Below are 19900 nucleotides of genomic sequence, written 5' to 3'. Positions count from 1 at the left end.
AGACAGTGGCCACAGAAAGAGAAGATCAAATGGTTCAACATTAATGAGGAGTACAATGTGACTGGGCAGACAGCAGCAGAATGAGAAACCACCAAATACTAGGTGGTAGATTACCAAAAGCAAAAATCTGTGACAGTGATTAAGTGCTACGGGAATAATTAAAATGGAATAAAAAGTCATTGTGTTACAGAAAGGCCCTCTCTTCCTTTGAAATGTACTTTCAAAATCTTGTGATTTGAGATGAACACTGAAAGTTCAGAAGGATCTGGGTAAGATGAAGAACATGCCAAGTAGAAGGGCAAGCATAAAGCAGCAGCACCAAAAGGAAGTAAACAGAGTAAGAACATAAAGAACACTACATTTTCACCTTGGTCATGCTGCACAGAAGAATTAAAATGGATGGGAGACACCATAAAACAAAACAACACAAAACATAACACAAAAGAAAATGGTCTGTTTCATTCTGCAATCCAGTTCCACAGTTCTTTCTCTGGATGTGGAAGGCGTTTTGCCTTAAGTCCATTGGGAATACTAGGTCTACCAGAAAATTTCCTCGCACACTGTGGTTGTTGCTGTGTATAAAGTTCTCCTGGTTCTGCTCTTTTCACTCAGCATCAGATCATATAAGTCCTTCCAGGCCTCTCTGAAGTCTTTCTGTTCATCATTTCTTATAGTACAATAGTATTCCATTACTTTCATACACCACAACTTGTTCAGTCATTCCCCAATTGATGGGCATCCCCTTGATTTCCAGTTTTTGGCCACCACAAAGAGAACTGCTTATCACTATTTTTGTACGTGTGGGACCCTTTCCCATTTTTATGATCTCTTTGGGATACAGTGCTAGAAGCGATATTATGGCAGTATTTTCAAAGACAATATCCAATGAAAGATAAGAACTCAGGCAAGAGAAGAATCCCTGTCTCACTTTCTGGGAATTCCAGTCAAAAACTATTTTTCCCCACTGCTATTACAAGCAAAGCACTCTGCCCAGAGTTTTGGCTAACTAAATTTTTTTGTTAATTGCTGAATGATCTCTGGCTATCTCATTACCTTCCTAAGTCAGGTCCAGTTTAGAACAACTGACTAAGTCCTGCAGGATTGGAAAAGAATGATTATGCTTAAGTAGGAGACTGCAACGCAGAGGAAAGAAAGCCTGCATTAGCCTCTGGCCTTCAGGAAGAGGTTTTGGTGATGCCTCTAAACAGAGTGGTTCACCCTGCTCCCTTCCCCAAGAAATTAGGGAGTAAACTAGCCATTCAGCAAAAAGAAATTAATATTAGTGTATGAAGTCTTTAAGGAACAAGGGTTGTTTATTTCAATCATTTCAACAGCATTCTACTCTTCATGACCCCTTTTGAGGGATTTTCTTGGCAGAGATACTGGAGTGGTTTGTCCTTTGCTTTTCCAGCTCACTTTAGAGATGAGGAAACTGAGGCAAATAGGGTTAAGTGACTTAGCCAGGGCCACAGAGCTAGTAAGTTTCTGAGGCTGGATTTGAACTTAGGAAGATGTGTCTTCTTGACTCCAAACCCAGCACTATACTGCACTAAGATGACACCTAGCAGCCCATACTGCAGGTAAACTGTCTTTTAGGCCCACTAGCTGTGCTATTCCCTGGCTGCTCTAGCCCCGTAAATTAAGGGTCCTTCAAGTTTTTTTAGGGAGGTTTGTCACAGAACTCAATTGACCTTTAAACTAGACAGAAGGGTTTTTTTAAAGCCATTTCTTTCCTCAATAAAAAAGGACAAATATTAGCTGGGGAAGCAGAGGCCTCTGTATTGTGCATGCCCATCACCTCAAGTGTGGCCCATCAGAAGAAGAATCTGCTCAGCTTGAAGGGAGTCAGTTATATTTGAAGGTAGAAAGAACTGTTTAGTTTTAAACGGCTTTTTGGATATGATGAGGCAGCTGAACCAGCAGTCCCCAGTCTTGTGTATAACTGACAGGTGTCAAGAGGAACCCTCAAGACCAAAAGAAAGCAAATCAAGACAGATTCTATGGACATTTAAGACTACTAACTGTGCTGAATAAACCGATTTGTTTTTTTGTTTTGTCTTGTCTTGTTTTTTCATTTGGAATATGAGAGGACAACCAGAATTCTGCCAGATGGTTTGATTATGATCCTTTGGTGAAAGCAGTAAAGGAAGGCACTTGAAAAGCCAATGCTTAAAGCTCCCTAGGAGCTCAGAGATGTTTGTCGAATTAGAGCTAAGGAAAATGGACTAATCAATACCCTAGTTGATGTCTTGAGAACAGGGGCGCTGAATGCAAGCTTGCTCAATAACGATAAATGGCAACTCTCTGGGACTCCCAAAGAGAGTTAAGGTTGGTTCAGGACTCAGAAAGTTCCGGTCCCACCCACCAAGCCGCCTTTCCCTATGCTAGCAGAAATGACAATTACTTGCCAATATACAGGCCTCCAAGCCTGGCTGTTGTCCTTTCAATTTTGTTTGACTCTTTTCTGAGAGCAAAGGTGGATACTTCCAAACTTGACCTTCTTAGCCCCAGTGGTAACTATTTGTACTGACGATGTTAAGCATCTAGAAGGGCAACCCCTCACTCCAACACTAAGAGGGGGGATGTTCTCGACAGAAAGATAAGGGGAGGGACAAAGTGGGCCAAGACAGGTCCCAGAGTAGGCACAGCAGGGTCAGGCCCAATCCAGCCCCTTGCTCAAGGTAAATGAGCCAATTACTCTGAGCACAACACTTCTTCAGGGAAGTCTGTCACACAGAGACAGGACTGTTGGGAGGTAGCAGGTTTTCTGGCAGCCCCACCACAGGAGGGGGCAGTCCTTCTGAGTACCTGAATAAAAAGAGCAATGATTTGAGATTTCTTCTATCCCCACCACAGAACTCTCAGAGAGAAGGTCAAAGGAAGCTCTCATCACCATGAGAAGGAGGGGCATCACTGTCAAGTGCCATTTGCTTTGCTATTCTTGCTCATGGTCACCTCTTCGCAGCTTTACAAAGATGTGGCATTATGTACTATGTGGAACTGACCACTCTAACTAATAAAATGATTAAATGGATAAAATTACTGTGGATGCAGTCCCCTTCCAGGGAACCGGGGACTAGGTTGGGATCTCTGGTGTACCTTTCCCCATGTTTATTCAGTCATAATCATTTAGTCACACTGTTCTGCTGTTTATTATATTTCTATTTTAGTTTTTTTTTTTTTAAACTTTCAGGTCAGGTTGAACAGTTACATCCCTAAAATCACATTAAGTAGTGGAAGGTACTTTTTAAAGCCCCAACTACTTTCCCATGAAGGGATTTTATATGGTGGGAACAATAATCTAAACCCTGACCCAATTCTAAGTTAGGCTACCATTCCTTAAAAGGTATTAGGCATTAAAACCATGCTCTTGATTGGCTTACGGGACTGAAGACTCAGACTATTGACTGCATTTTCTGGTGGTTGGTTGGCAAGACAACCACAGGCAATTCAGTCAAAGGAGTTTTAGCTCAGTTGAACTGACCTGAGTTATTCTCAATCCTTGTTTAGTATATTAAGTGCCTACTGTATACACCAGGCACTGTGCTGTTAAACACTATGGTACAAAAAGGCCAAAGACAGTCTCTGCTCTAAAGGAGCTTACAATTGAACAGGGGAGACAAGAAGCAAACAAGTACACAAAAACTACATACACAATAATTAGGAATAATTAACAAATAATTACTAAAAGAAAGGCTGTAAAATAAGAGGGGTCAGGGAAGGCTTCCTGTAGAAGGTGAATTTTAGTTGTGACTTAAAGGGATTTTGTATTGATCCTGGAGATAAATGGGAAGCTGATGAAGGTTACTGAGTGAGGGAGAATGGCGTGAAGGTGTGTGTGTGTGCATGCATGCATGCATGTGTGTGTGTGTGTGTGTGTGTGTGTGTGTGTGTGTGTGTGTGTGTGTATGATGGTCTGATCTATTCTTTAGGAAAATCACTTAGATAGCTAAATGGAAAATAGAATGGATCTGGGAAGAATCTTGAGGCAGACCACCACACTGCTATGTTTAACTGTTGAATAGCCTATGAATGTTTCATTTCATTCTAATATTTAATATAAATTACAAGGGGATTGCCTTGAGTCAGGTGGAGGTCAAAAGATAGAACCAAAATGTAAAAAAGAGGCCACAAAGTCAATATAGATTATCATTGGAGAAGACAAAATATCAATGGGACTTTCTGATGCTTCTATCTCAATTTATAGATATTCCCCTAATCCAGGGCTTTGGGAGTTTGGAGGGACCTAAGAAAAGGGATGAGAGGTCATCTATCTCCCCCCTTTTTTACAGATATCAAAATTGAACTGTCGGTTTTTTTCAAATCTTTTGTATGCATTTTATGCAAAAACAAAAGATATCAATAAAGTCCAAATGGGTACAAGATCTAGGTATAAAGATTGACACTATAAACAAATTAGTGGAGCAAGGAGTAGTATATTTATCAGATTTACGGAGAAGGGAAGAATTTTTGACTAAACAAGAGATAGAAAACACTATGAAGTGCAAAACAGATAATTCTGATGACATTAAATTGAAAAGTTTTTGCACAACCAAATCCAAAGCAACCAAGATTAGGAGGGAAGCAGAAAATTGGGAAAGATTTTTTGCAACTAGTGTCTGTGATAACGGCCTCATTTCTAAAATATATAGAGAACTGAGTCAAATGTACAAGAATACAAGTCATTCCCCAACTGATAAATGGTCAAAGGATATGAATAGGCAGCTTTCAGAGGAAGAAATTAAAGCTATCTATACTCATATGAAAAAATGCTCTAAATATTGATTAGAGAGATGCAAATCAAAACAACTCTGAGATACCACATCACATCTATCAGACTGGCTAACAAGACAAAACAGGAAGATGATAAATGTTGGAGAAGATGTTGTTGGTGGAGCTGTGAGCTGATCCAACCATTCTGGAGAGCAATTTGGAACTATGCCCAAAGGGCTACAAAAATGAGCATACCCTTTGATCCAGCAATATTGCTTCTAGGATTTAATCCCCAAGACATCATAAAAATGGGAAAGGGTCCCACATGTACAAAAAGATTTACAGCAGCTCTTTTTGTGGTGGCCAGAAACTGGAAATCATTGTATTTTTCACCTCTCCAAGATGATGATGGCAGTGGTGATGATGGTGATGACGACAACCAAACTAATAGCTATGCAGCACTTACTGTATGGCAGACACTTAAAAACCATCCTCTTGTGATCCTCACTCTCCTGTGCCTCCACAATCTCCTTACTGCTAAATCTAACAGCCTCTTCCAGTTCTCAGGCTTTATTCTTGGTCTTTTTGCTGCTTTGACATCTTTGATTACCTCCTCAATACTCTACTTTCCTTGCTCCAGTGAAAAAATACTCTTCTGTTTTCCTCTCCTCTACCTGCTCCACTTAGTCTCTTGACTAGTGTAACATACATCTTCTTTGCCTTAAGCATAAGCATTATTCCTCAAGGTTCTGCTCTGAAACCTGTTCACTTCCTATTCTACACTCTCTCAAATATTTCATTAGTTTCTTCCGGGTTCAAATAATACCTCTATATAAATGATCCCCAAATCTATAAATCTAGCCCTAAGCTTTCTCCTGAACTCGAGTCTTCAAAGAGTAACTTCCAGCTGAACCATTATAACCTCAACATGTTCAATGCTGAACTCAACATTCCTTCAAAATGTACCCCCTATTAGGCATTAACAACATCCCCCTCCTCACCCTTATTTATAACCTCAAGAGTCTCACTTGAATCTTTTCAAATCTTTTTGATTCTTCACATTCTATCAAGTCATGAGACCTGGATTTTATCTCTACAATTTTTCAATTACTGATGTAAGCACTTACTAAGCACCTACTACATACCAGGCATTGCGCTGAGCGTACAGAAAGAGGCTAAAGACAGTCCCTGCTCTCAAGCAACTTACAACATCCAAATATATTCACAAAGCAAGCTATAGGCAGGATACATTGGAAACAGGGAACTGAATGAATTTATATACGCTAGTGTACAAAAAAACATAATCAAGGCAAGTCAAAAATAAGCTGAAATTACATTTCACATTTTCAAAGAAGAATAAACCCTGTTCTATTCCAATTAAGCCATGGACTTGGTCTAAGAAGTAGTAATGAAAATTAAAACTCTCATTTCCCCTGAAATAAGGCATGTTTACCACATGGAAAATATCTACTGGGATTGATATGTACCACCTACAATACAGACATATCAACAATGTTCCCTTTTTTGCGGTATACATGGAAATGGAAGTATCATCCTAGAAACTGACTATGAAGTAAGTCTATGCAGATGTGCCTATGTGCATAATGCCATACTGTGTTCTGGAAGACACTAAAAATTAGAAGAATATTCCTTCTTTCATGAAGACACTCAAAATTAGAAGAATATTCCTTCTTTCATGGACCTTATATTGTAACATAAAAGCAAACAAGCGTAACACAAAATGTAAGGCATTTGAGTGGTTAAAAATGGAGTGGGATGCTGAAGTCTGTGTTGGGAGGTCATTGACAAAAAAAAGGATCTAAAGTGGCTATATGGAAAAGGAGGCATTTTGGAGATCACTTACAAAACAGGTAGGCATTCAACAAGAGAAAGGGCAGAATAAAGGCTATTCCAGGAACAGAGAATAAGCTTGGATAAAAAAATAGTGGGAGATCAATTCAAGATGCGTTTAGTAACAGTGAGTAGCCATCTGGATAGGATATAAAGCATGCCACTAAATAAGGCTGGAAAGACAGGATGGTGTTAATTTGGAGAGGACACGGAATGAACATCTTGTGATGCAGCCCAAGGTCCCCAGTGCTGTGGATGTAGGCCTTGGCAAGGAGCAACTGGCATAGTGTGTCATAGATAGTCATGCCATGTCTCTTCTAAGCCCCTAAGACCTACACCAGTGCTAGCTGACATACCAGCCAATTAATGAACTAGAATAAAAAATGGACAACAAGCTATTCTGCTCATAGATTCTTGTTCAAAATACAATACTCCAAGGTCCTGCCCCCACCAACAGAGGAGTAGGCCTGCAATGAAAAACCAGGAATCACAAGGAGAGAAAAGCCAAAAGAAAAGAAAAAAATGATACCCTGAACCAATGAAAATAAAAAGACACCACTGCATTTTTTTCCTTTCATGGCCCACAAGTTGTCTAACTAAATGTATTCTTTTCCTTAACTGCATTTAATTGTGATTTCTGTGATCTAAAATGGTTAAGAAAGGAATCTTGTGGTTGTTCCTTAGAGAGTTTGATATAATAGCCCAATTGAGATCATGCTTTACAAAACTTTCCTAGTTTCAAATCTATTATGAAGAAGCCAAGCTAAAGAGAAGAGAATATATAGGGTTCTTTGGCTAGGAGCAAACTGGACTTAGGTCACAATAGAATTATCCAGACAATCTGGACTAGTCCTAGGTGATGACACTATGAGAAAAGTAACAATATTCAGCAGGTCTCACCCTAGCGCATCAGAACAGACGTGTACCATGTATGGTTCACCAGTCTTACCATGCAGGCTTCCATTAAGGCAGTGTGCATTTCATCTGTTTTATGCTCTTGATCCGCACCAGCTTCCAGCAGAAACCTCACCATTTCTAAGTGACCTAAACCAAAAGTAGACCAAATTATTTAAAAAAACAGTTCTCCATCACTCCTAACAAATAAACAAATAAATGAATGAACAAATAAAATAAAAAGAGACTTTTGTGGGATACTCTGGAGGCCTAATGTTTTTTAACATTATTTCTCTGCAAAAATTCCTCTGAAATCCCAAATAACCAACATATAAATGAACTTTTGGAGCACATTCCATTTGCAAGTTGAATAACAAATTATTTCAAAACAATATGTATTAATTTCCAGAACAAAAGCCTCAAATAACACCATTCAAGTACTACTAAATATACTTATCATAGGAAACAATAATTAAACGTGTAAAAAGCCAAATAAAATTAATTCCTCATTCGACTTAAGGACCACAGATCTAAATGACTCAATTTTCCAGATTACTTAACAAATAGGGCACTGCTGAGCACAGTGTCTAGCACATAGTAGGCGTTTAATAAATACTCACTGATATTTTTTACAATGAAGTGACACACACTGATAATCATACAGTGTTGTGGATACAGATGACTTATCACAGCAAAAACATAATCACAAGGGATATCCTTTGCTTTGTTAAAAAAGTCCCTTGTCAAGCTTGCTTTTGTAGCCACTTACCTCATTCTCATAAAGGTGGAATGCAAAACATGCAGTCTTATTACCTGCAATGCAGCATAAAATGGCCAATTTTCTATAAAATTAATTATTAAATCAAAGTAATCTCTTCTCCCAAGTTCATATCTTAGCTCTCTGAAAGGTTTCTTTTCAACTGTTCGCCTTGTCTTATAAGATTCAGAATATTATCATTCCCGCACAACAGAAAGAGCCACTGATAGCCCTCAGTCAGTTTCCAATTATTCACACTCATGACGGCTCCATTCTTTCAGCATTTCGAGAAGTGGGGAAGAACATACTTCAAAGGCTAGGAATTTATGGAAAGACAAGGCCCAGCCTAGCCACAACTCATCCTGTAATCCATGCTATGGCAGAAGCTGGCAAGCATTCCCCAAAACAGACTGATTTCACCATCACTGTTCTAGGCAGAGGCAATGGGATGAAATGAATTGTCTGAGAAAGTTGTAAAATTATTCAACAACTAATTGGGACCAGCTACAGCTAGTCTTAAAATAATCCATCTTAATTTGTCTGAAATGTCAGTTCCATTGACTTATTAGGAAACTTATGTAGCTGAATTCTACTACACTTGGCCCTAAAAATCTTTTGTATTTTATATATACAAATCTTTCCTCCTTAAGATCAATAACTTGTGTTTTTGCCCTTTCCCTTTCACTAGAAATCTGGTATGCAGTCTATAGTAAGCCTAACCCCATTTTGCTGTTTTTTGCCCAAAAATATCAGCAAATATTTACTGAATTCTATTCTAGCTTGCTTCTACTGCACAGTGAATGATAACTGTCATTTTCTCACTCCCAGCTTACTAACCCCACTGTTGTTTTGGGAGTGGTTTGCAGACAGTCTGCCAAAGAAAGTGAAGATCATGATCTATCACAACAAAACATGCTGCGTACACATTGGAGCTACAGAGAATTGTTTATTCCAATGCCATATGTGGGCTCATCTTAAACATTTGTTTGTTTGTGCTATAATGTCATTTGTAGTATTAGTGGGCCTTTGAGCCAAATCATATCTTCAGGGAGGGGGCGCAGTGCTACTCTGACCCAGCAAAGCAGTCCAATATCGATGGAGCCAAGCATAGAACAGACCCATGGAAGAGGGAGAGAATTCAGAGCTGCTTTAAAGTCGTTTTAACCATCATCAACATCACATCTAACCTGAAACGCAGAGAGGTGAAGTGACTTGTGGTCACACAGGTGACTGGTCAGGTGCAGAGGCAGGATTAGAACACTCGCTCTCGACTCCCAGTTCTGGGTTTTTGCTATATCACCACAGCTGTTTCCCAGATTTCTTTGAGTGCCAATGAGAGATCTAGACACTCCAAAGCTTTGACCATTTCTTCAGGGTCAAAGGATCCAATACATTTCAAAGTCACTATCTGTCACTGATTTTGTAGCCAAATGACTTTTTCCTTCCACTTTTTCTTTTCTCATCTCTTCTATTTCCTTTCCCTGTTGATTCTCACTTTTCTCATAAAGCAACTCAACTCCTGCAACTATCATGAATCAATAAGCACATTCATAACACCATAAAACCAACCAACACTGAGTGTCAATGACCTCTGGATCTTCAGCTCTTGATGGACAGTGTTCAAAAAAAAAAAAAAAACAACCCCAAACTTCAGGGTTCAATGCCATTTATATGCCCAGTTACCAAAAGGCTATTCTAACAGACAGCCTTCTAAATCTTCTGTCAAATTAAAAGCAATATATTGTTAACATGTGTGGCCATTTTATGTTATGGGGTACAATGATTAAAACTGAAAACACTCATTATTTCTTGTTGTCCGAAGATTAGCTCCATATGTTTTATTTGCCTTTGATCAAGAGAAAGTGAAATAAATTCTGTACCTGAATCTATACTTCAAGCAATTTTTATTCATTGAGAAATCAATTCAAGCACTTTATTTACAAAGTAACTCTGTACTGCAGGATGTGAATGTTTTCATTTTATTCTTTACTAAAAATAAACAAATAATAGAAAAATACAAAGTAAATTTTCAACGTTTCTGAAATAAAGGTTGCATACTGTACCTTTGTAACAAGCTAAGGTCAGCGCACTCTCCTTAAATTCATTGGAGTGCGTGTTGATCCCAGCCCCGTTTTCCAGCAGCAACCTGGCCACCTGCACATGACCAGCACTCCCTGCCTCCATAAGGGGTGTGTGGCCGTTTTCATTATGGTCCTCAATACTAGCACCGGATTCCAAGAGCACCTTCACAACGTCTACATAGCCTCCAGCACAGGCATACGTGAGTGCTGTGTTTCCTGGATCAGGGAGGGAAAAAAGGGGAACGTTACTTAGAAAGAAGTGAATGGAAATACAAAATTCTAACAAGAAAGAAAGCACCTGAAATGATAGTGGTGTATTTGTGTGTGCGTGTGTGTGTGCTTGCGTGCGTGCGTGTGTTTACAGTTAACACAGTCTTAAATCCTAAGCAGCTACACTGGATTTTTTTCCCTTAAAATCTACCTAAATTCTTCTCTGCTTAAAATTAACTCAGATACACCTGCAAAACTGGAGAGTGTTCTCAGGATCAGAAAATAACACGTGTCAGCTTCAGTAAAGGCAAAAACATCTGGTCTTTTTTCCAACAAAAGACCTACAGGTTAGTCTTTCACCAAGCTTTCATTGTTTTAATTAGAAAGTCATTCGTCTAATACAAAATGACTGGAATTTGTAGACTTTTACATATACAACAGTTCATACTGCTCTTCCAAGACACTACTACTTTATGGAGGGTTAATGACTGATAACCTCAGGCTGCTCAAAGTTTACATGGACTAAAAGTCTCACAATGCATCAAAATGAAATTTTTCTTTTGAAATAAAACAGATGTTAGAAACTATTTTTACCAATTGATATCTCAGCTTGTGAATCTCTTATGGATTGTTTTAATGCTTTAAAAAAACGAGGGAAATAATTCTAAAAAGAAATACAAGAAATGGACATTCTCTGGAAAAATTAATAGCATTTGTTGGACGTAAAAATTATGTAATTTGGCCAAGAACAATGACTTAAGAGCAAGAAGTCTCAGCAACATTTTTCACAGCATGATGAGCCATAGTTTAATAATAACAGTAGGGAATTTGGAGTCTTCCTTCCCTCAACATATTTTCAAAACCATAGGGTTTTAGAGGAGAAATTTGCTAAGGTACATCAATCAAGAAGAGATGATCTGATAATAGAGGAAACAAGTTCTCCACACATTACCAAATCAAGTACAAAAGACCAGGTTCTCCATTACTGGCAAATCAATTTTTAATATATACGTGAATGAGCAGTTATATTAAAAATATATTCTGAAAGCAATTTATGCTAACATTTAAAAGAATTTTATGCAAATGTCAAATATGTGGGCAAGTGAAGAAACAAATTGAGTACAGGGAATACTGTTAATAATGGCTGTTTCAATCTATCAGATTCTTACTATAGCAGGCTGTTACCTTTCTGGGAGGCCAAGCAAGAGATAACCATTACCTGTTGAAGACTGTGCATTGACGTCAGCCCCATGAGCCAGCAGCAATTTCACGATTTTGACATGGCCTCCATTAGCAGCAGCCATTAAAGGTGTGATGTCGCCTTTAATGCCCCTGTCTTCTACATTAGCATGCATTGCCAACAAAACCTTGGAGGGAAAAAGAGCATTACAAGGTTATGCTGGCAACAGCAAGTGTCCAAGTGCCTGATATGGAATTCTTGTGCATTTAATTTAACCAGTGCAAAATTTAGGTAAACGTTTTAATTTATTTGAGAAAATAAATAACTGAAAAGGGAAAGTGTTCACAGTTACTTAATAAACAAAAGCTATTATCTTTCAAAGTACCAACCTGTGCAAGCTCATAATATCCAGCCGAGCAAGCTAAACAAAGAAGGCTTTCCCCTTCTTCTGTATGTTCATTCACACTTCGCCCTTCAATAAGCAGCTTGCGCACAGCATTTACATCTCCTTCTGAACAAGCTTCTGCCAAACTGCGACTATTAAAGGAAGAAATTTCAGAACTTCACTACATACAAAGTATGCCGAGAATTTCTGATCAGAAATATCTTATTTTCCCAAGTCAAATTAGATAGTCCATCATGTGACAAAGATCACAATTAGTTTGTGGATGCCTGCACATTCTACCATGACCTGGCTCTTTCTTTAAAAAAACAGTAGGCCAACATTTCCCAATCAAGAAAAGTCACATTTCCCCATATCTACAACTAAATCTTCTCTTATGGGTCTCTAATCAATTTTAACGTTGTGGCAACTACAAGTGAAATAAAATCCCTATATTCAAGGCTTACTCTAATGTAACTAGCAAGGCATAGACTCAAGCAAATGGTTAAATTTCTAAAAATCTGTAAATAAAAGGCTGGCATTCAAAAGGCATTTTAAATCAGCATAAACATTAAGCTCAAAAAATTCCATAACACTTATTTAGAAAATTGTTTAACGGAGGCGGAGGGGGAAGTTGTACAATTTATGTCACTTTTAAATATTCACAAATTTATTTATGTCACTTTTAATACTCACAAAATCTTGGTACCCAGGGTCTGGCTTTTGCTTTATCACCACAGCTGTCCTGATATCACCTACTTGAACCAGCACTGTAATATCCCCTAACAAAGCCTTTGATTTCCCCCTGCAGTCTTGCCAATCCCAGCAGGCACTATATTCAAGGATTCTCAGGGTTATGACATGACTATGGCAGGGCAGTAACCTCTAAATGCTAAACGAGGAATGAGAAACAAGGTTAAAAAGGGAGGATGGCGAACCTACGCAGGAGCAGAATAATAGGATAATTAACCAAATAGGATGGTGATCAAGAGGTCAAGAGGAAAAGTTTTATCTGCAATTGGTAAACCACTCAAAAGGGATCATATTCATAAGCTGGTAAACAATACTATAATCCTTTTTATACTTTTATGGGAGTTGCAAAAGAAAGATTCTGATACAAAGTGGAAAAAATAATCCAAGTGTTGAGAAAAAAACTCATAATACTGTACTCTGTTTTAGGCATAAGACAAATAAATTTTTAAAATTTAATACTAATCTAATATCCAAACAATTTCTGGCTTAGATGTTCAAACAGGCAATTGCCCAATGACCACTGATATATCTCTCTAAGCCAAGAGGATCTGATATCAAACAGAAATCTTGAACAAAGAAAAGATCACAACATTAAAATAGTTTGAGTGTTAACATTCCAAAAAGCAGTCACAACTCAGGGTCCTTGGAAGGATCCTGGCTGTGGCCACACCCCTGCCCAAGGCTCAGTCAGGAGGCCACTCCTCCCTGTACTCAGTTTTCCTCTGTGATCACCAGCTTCCCAAGATTCAATTCTCATACCTCCGCACAGGATTCTCAGAACAATTTATCCCAGCCTAATCTCTCTCTAGAGCTCCAGTCACCTCCTAGAGGCAACTGAACTTCACAAACTGGGCAGGAGTCCTGTAAACATACATAAAACATACCCCAAACTGAACTCTCAGCTTCTCCTACTCAAAAACCCTCCCTTGTTTCCAATTTCCTGTTACTGTGGAAGGCACTACCAACTCTCCAGGCCCCCACAGTGGCAACTCTACTTTCTCCCTCCATACTACCATGCTGGTGCCAGAGCTCATTGCTTCATGCCCACACTACTGCAGAAGCAATCCAGACCGGCCTCCATCTTCCAGGCTAAACATCCATGTCCCACTTCCCGTTCCAACCTCCCAATTCAATAAACTCCACTGGCTCATCACCTCCAGAATTGAATACAAAATCCTGTTTAGTCTGAGTTGCTGGTCAGGTGTTTCTTCAGTCGTGTCTGACTTTCTGTGACCCCATTTGGGGTACTCTTTAACAAAGATACCGCAGTGGTTTGCCATTCCTTCTCCAGCTAATTTTACAGATGAAGAAACTGAGGCAAACAGGGTTAAGTGACTTGCTCAGGGTCACACATCTAATAAGTACCTGATGCCAGATTTGAACACAAGAAGATCAGTCTTGATGATCCCAAGCCCAGGGCTCTCCAGCACCTTCGCTTTGGTTTTTAGAGCCCCCTTCATAACCTGGCCTCCTGCTATCTTTCCAGTTTTCATTGACTTTACTCCCCTCCACGAGGTACTCCATGATCCAGTGATACTGGCCTCCTTTCACAACTTTAACAACTCTCCCAAGTCAGTATTTTCAAAGACTGACTCTGGAATGCTTTTCTCCCTCCTTCATCTCCACTTTCTGGCTACACAGGCTTCTTTGAAGAAGCCATTCATGATTTCACTTGATGCTGGTGCCTCATCCCCACGCTATTACCTCCAATTTACCTTACATCTTGTTTGTATGTATTTGTTTCCATGCTATTTCCCCTGAAAGTATGCTCTTTTGAGGGAAGGGATTGTAGTATAATGTATATAGTAAGGACCCTAGCCTCTAAATAAAATGAACAGATTATTTGGGTCCTTCCAGCAACACACTCCTCAAGGAATGAAAAGGATTTTCCCACCCCACCCACCAATCATTATCAGCATTTTGGAAGAATAAGGTGGGGCAAGGTAGCCGAAACCTAGGATTGTCCCGCAGGAAGATCAATGTCCAAGGAGTCTTATCTAAAATTTTGGTCCCCACTCCTTAATCCATTTCCCTAAAATGGGTCTTTTGTATTTCACCTAAACCATCTTCAGCCAGGGAAGGGTTTTTTAGAGTAGAGAAATATCAGTCCTCAGAATTGCTACACTAAAAAGCAGGTTTTTAATATGCTTCCTTCCTTCCATATAGGCTATTTTTAATTACTCTCAAAACACCCTACACCACTTCTCCAACATTTTTAAGGTTATTATTAGAAAATACAACTTAACATCTACAGATGATTGTTCCTTAAGAGAAATATTTAGTTACAGGCTAAGAGGAATGAATACCAGTGGAACTTTCTGGTGTCAGAAATTATGCGAAAGAAGAAAGATCCCAACCATATTTTCTCTCCACGTCCACTCTTAGTGGTCAAAAATCCACTCTATCATACAAGTTCTACATACACTGAAGATACGGATGTTTTAAGTCAGGATGTATTTGAACGTTTTATAAAAACAATTACCCATGTGCTACATCTAACATTCACTCACTTGTCTGTGGGGCCAGCACTGGCAGTGCTCTCAGCTCTCATTCGGGTCAGGGCAGCAGCTGCTTCATCCAAGGCACAGCTAACAGAGGATGTCAGCCTCCGGAGCACTTCCGGATCTGCAAAGGCTTTACCATCAGCGGTAGATAATTTGCCAATTCCTTCATGGTCAGGGTCAGGATCAGGACACATCAAAAGCAAAAACAAGTGAAATTCAAGTTGCTTAAATCCAAATAAAACTGGTCAAAAGTCAGTGTGGCCCTCCAAAGAGAAAGGTAAGAGACAGGACAGGCTAAAGTTTAACGGAATAATCCGCAGAATGAGGCAGAGTCAGGCAGAGACCTTCTAAGACTACAAACTGCAGAGCAAGTACAAAGTTTCTCTAGAAGGGTTCCTTTAAGGAAAGGAATCAAGCATCCCTCCCCAAAAGGACCCCAACAAAGTTCTGACTGTGGTTCTGAGGTTGAAAAGAACAATATTGGGTAGTGCCTAGAAAAGTGGTCACTCAAAGATAGCGTTTGTGTCAGTTATCCTTCATAATGACACAGCTATATGTCATTAAGTAGCTTGAACTGCTTTACTTGAATTGCTCAAATATCTACTTATTTCACTTTTCTTTAGCTATTTAGGATTTCCTCCAACCAGAAATGTTTACCATCATCTTATAAAAGATTTGACATCCTATGCTTTTACTTTCTGTGACACAAATTTGTAAAAACACCAATTCAAAAACAAAAACTCAAGTCCACTTCAATCTCCCCCACTACAACAGCAGCATTAATGTTTAGCACACTGACTGCGGAGCTTGCAATGCTGATGATGGAAAAGGGACAGGGTTTAAAAGCATGATTTAGAAAGGGGAAAGACATTGTTCAATTAACATTCAGATATTAATTACTGCAAATATCCAAGAGTTACCTGAAGATTCAAACCATACCTGCAGCTTCAAGTAAAGCTTCCAATCTAGCTTGTGTTTCAGGATCTACAGTTCTGAGGTCTGTACCATCAGCTGTACCAGACAAAAGTAACTTGGAAGCAGTTTCCAGCATTGGATTTTCCAAATCATCCTGATCTAAAATGAATGACTCCACCTGAAAAAAAAAATCCACATTAATAAATTCTTAATTACAAAGATGTTGACTATATAAATAAACTCGGACTCACTTGGCATATTCTCAGCTATATAACTTGTCTAGGAGAGATTTCATTTATCAACAGATGTGTCAGAAAATTATCAACTAGCCTCACCCCAATTTTGCTCATCTGCACAACTTGATACTTTGCTTTTGAACAATACTGAGTAAATGCCTCTGTTGTTGTCCAGCTGTTTTGGTTATTTCAGTTCTTCCTGAGTATCTGAGGCCCGAACTCAGAAAGATGAGTCTTCCTGACTGCAGGCCTGGCGTTCTATCCACTGACGCCGAGCTGCCCTAACGATCCTTACCAGATACACAAAGGAACGAACTCCACCCAATTAGCATTTATGAAGTACCTATTACATACAAGATGAAAGGAAGAGAAGAAAACAGAATAGGCCTCAGAGCAAGTCCATATTCTGAAAGGGAAGGGCTATGTGATGGTTGAGGCAAGTTAACTTCTCAAGGCCTCAGCTGAATCCAAGCAGACCATGCTCCTAGGGAAAAAAGCTCAGCATCAGGAAACTTCCTAGTCCACAGATTCCATCAGCTTTGGGACTCTCCTCACCAGCGCCCCATAGAACGGAAAGCTGAAGGGCAGAGCCCAAAGACCCCTCGAAGCCTCCACCAGTGGTGCTGCTACGATGTGATTCTGCTCTCCTCAAGTCCCACTGGTCAGGGAACTTTTCTTCCTCATCCCCCATTTTCCCCCTTTCCAGCTTCATTTTATGTGTTCTCTACCTCAACTGGGTTATAAGATATTTGCAAGAAGCAACTGTCTTTTGCCTCTTTTTGTATTCCCAGCCTTTAACACAATTCCTGGCACATAATAGGAGCTTAATCAGTATTTGTTTAATTGATAATTCAAACTATAAAATGAGGGGATGGAAGTGGGTGACCTCTGTAAGATGGCTTTTTAGGACCTAACTTCTCAATGCTCTACGTAAATAAGATGCTAATGTAACAGAAGAGTTGGGCAATATGCATTAGTAGAGGCCATTTCCTCACCAAGTGTTCTCTACCTCCATGAGATCACAGGTCTGAACCTTTAAAATAATAAAATAAAAGACTGGAAAGTGATGTATGTACTAGGTCAAAATAAAAAAGTTTGTACTTTCAAGGATCTTACCCTTCCATTAGAAGAACAGAAACAGATAACTGTGTTAATTAGGGTATTAATCAATCAAACATACTACTAAGTGCCTACCATTTGGTAAACCCTGGGGACACAAAAAGAAATAAGCTTATTTAAGGAGCTTCCCTTATAAGGGAAGGGACCACATACAAACCAATGTATAGAAAGCAAGTTAGATAGTGGATAAATGGAGGGAAGGCGGGATTTTCGTTGGGGCTTAAAGAAAGCCAGGGAGGTCTGTAGACAGAGCTAAGGAGAAAAAGCGCTCCAGGTGTGGAGGAAGGTCAGAGGAAATGTCTAGAGCTGACAGTGGGATTCTCTCGTTCATGCATCAACCCAGAAACCAGTGTCACTGAATCAAAGAGGACAAGTCAGCGAGTAAGGTATAAGCCAACTGCAAAGATAGGAGGGGGCTGGCTGGCTTATGAAAGGTTTTGAATGGGTTTTGTACTTGATGTTGAAAGATACAGGGAATCACTAGCTTTTCAGTAAAGGAGATGACATGGTTGAACCTAAACATGGAAAATGGGCTGGAGGGGGGAGAGGCAGTGTCACAACACAGATGGGGGCGTATTTGAGAAACGTTGCAAAGGTGAAAGCAGGCCTTGGCAAGAACCTGGACATGGGGGTTGGGGAATAGGAGGGGGGATGACAAACAGTGAAGAATTCAGGATTACTCCTAGGTTGTGAGGCTGGGGGACTTGGGAAGATGGTGCTTTTCTGTACAGTAATAGGGAAAGTAGAAGAAGATTGAGGGAATGGTGAGGCAGCAACATCCAAAATGTCTACAAGGGGTTGGAGGTCAATGAAGAGATTAGGGGAAGGATAGACAGATTTGACAATTATCAGCATGGTAATGAGATCTTGGGTTGATGAGATCACCAAGTGAAGTAGTAGGGAGGGAGAAAGGGATTCAGGAAGGATCTATCTAAGGAGACTGAGAGAGAGCAGTGGGACAGCATGCATAATTACCAAAAGAGAGAAGTCAAGGTGAGTGAGGATTGAGAAAAGGTCATTGGATTTGGCAAGTGAGATCACTGGTAACTTTGGAGAGGGCAGTTTCAGTAGAAGATAAAGGTGGAAGCTGAATTATAAGGGGTTTAAAAAAAGGAGACAAAAAAGTGCAGGCATCTGCTGTAGATACCTACAAAGGGTAGTTGAGATAGGACAACTCTTTGAGGCATGAAAGGAGCAACTGAGGGTTTTTTCAGGATGATCATTAGAAAACAGGAAGGAGAAAGGAAGGAAATAAGCAATTATAAATAAGCCTAATAAATGCCAGGTGTTTTACAAATATCACCTCATTTGATCTTTACAAAAACCCTGCAAAGTAAGTGCTGTTATTATCCCCATTTTACAGTTGAGGAAACTGAGGCAAAGAGGTTAAGCGACTTGTCTATTAAGTTTTCTAAGGTCCTATCTGAACTGAGGTCTTGACTGCAAATCCAAGGCTCCAACCACTGTAGTCCCTGGGCTGACAAGAGAACGCTAGCAACGTAAGGAAGGGAGAAAGCAAAGAAATACTCCATTCCAGGCGTGCATGGTAAGTAGAATAGTTTGGCTGGACCGAAAAGTTCTTCTCAGAGAGAGGGAGAATACTGGGATAATTAGCCTTTTTTAATCGCCAAAGCTTAGCACAGCGCTTGGCATAAATTAAGCGCTTCAATACTCCAAGTAACCTATGCAACATCACCAAGCACAGGCTGCTCTGGGCGATGTACGAGCTTATGACTGACTGGCGTTGGCTAAATAACACACTAAGTACTATGAATGGAGGTTATTTTATTATATTTTAAGGTGTGAGCTCCTAAAGTATGGATGATCTCCCTTTCAGGTTAATTTAACAATACTTTTCAAGGTGTCGCTCCCAACAGAATAGCAGGATCACAAAATAGATCTCTTTGCTGAGATCACCCCTCCCCTCCACAGATTTCATGAATGAGGAAAAGACAGGTCTAGAAAGAATAAAGTCATATAAAATGTAAGGTACAGACTGAGAACAAGAATCCCACAGCCTCCCATTACATGAATGCCTTCTGAGGGTTTATTAAATATAAACATACTGTTTCATCATTTAGTCATTAGTGAAGTCATTTCAAAAATTCAATATTGCTATTAATAACGTAAATGAAACAGAAACAGACTGAATCCACTGATCAGGAAATACTGATGCAGTTATTATACTAGCTGGGTCATGTCAAGGATATAAGGAAGAAATTTTCAAGTAAGAAACAAATCATACAAGACTCAAATGTCTCTGAATAGTGCTATAAAATCTGACCATCCAAAGTAAATGAGAAAA

The 19900-nt window shown here is 39.4% G+C and overlaps 1 protein-coding gene across 7 annotated transcripts in view; it reads right to left on the bottom strand.

Moving 5' to 3' along the window:
- Positions 1–19900, bottom strand: part of ANKRD17 (ankyrin repeat domain 17) — a 141365-nt gene that overhangs the window by 69611 nt on the left and 51854 nt on the right. For all 7 annotated transcript variants that reach the window (XM_072624352.1, XM_072624350.1, XM_072624351.1 and 4 more), the window contains exons 2-7: positions 16265–16418; positions 15332–15488; positions 12076–12223; positions 11726–11873; positions 10279–10512; positions 7514–7608 (exon numbers count right to left, since the gene is read on the bottom strand). In XM_072624352.1, the coding sequence (XP_072480453.1) occupies positions 7514–7608; positions 10279–10512; positions 11726–11873; positions 12076–12223; positions 15332–15488; positions 16265–16418 (936 nt within the window). The remainder of the gene's footprint in view (positions 1–7513; positions 7609–10278; positions 10513–11725; positions 11874–12075; positions 12224–15331; positions 15489–16264; positions 16419–19900) is intronic.

This window comes from Notamacropus eugenii, chromosome 7, assembly GCF_028372415.1.
Source record: "Notamacropus eugenii isolate mMacEug1 chromosome 7, mMacEug1.pri_v2, whole genome shotgun sequence".
NCBI lineage: Eukaryota > Metazoa > Chordata > Mammalia > Diprotodontia > Macropodidae > Notamacropus > Notamacropus eugenii.
Note: the sequence above shows the minus strand (reverse complement) of the source record. Positions and strands in the feature narration are given on the sequence as shown.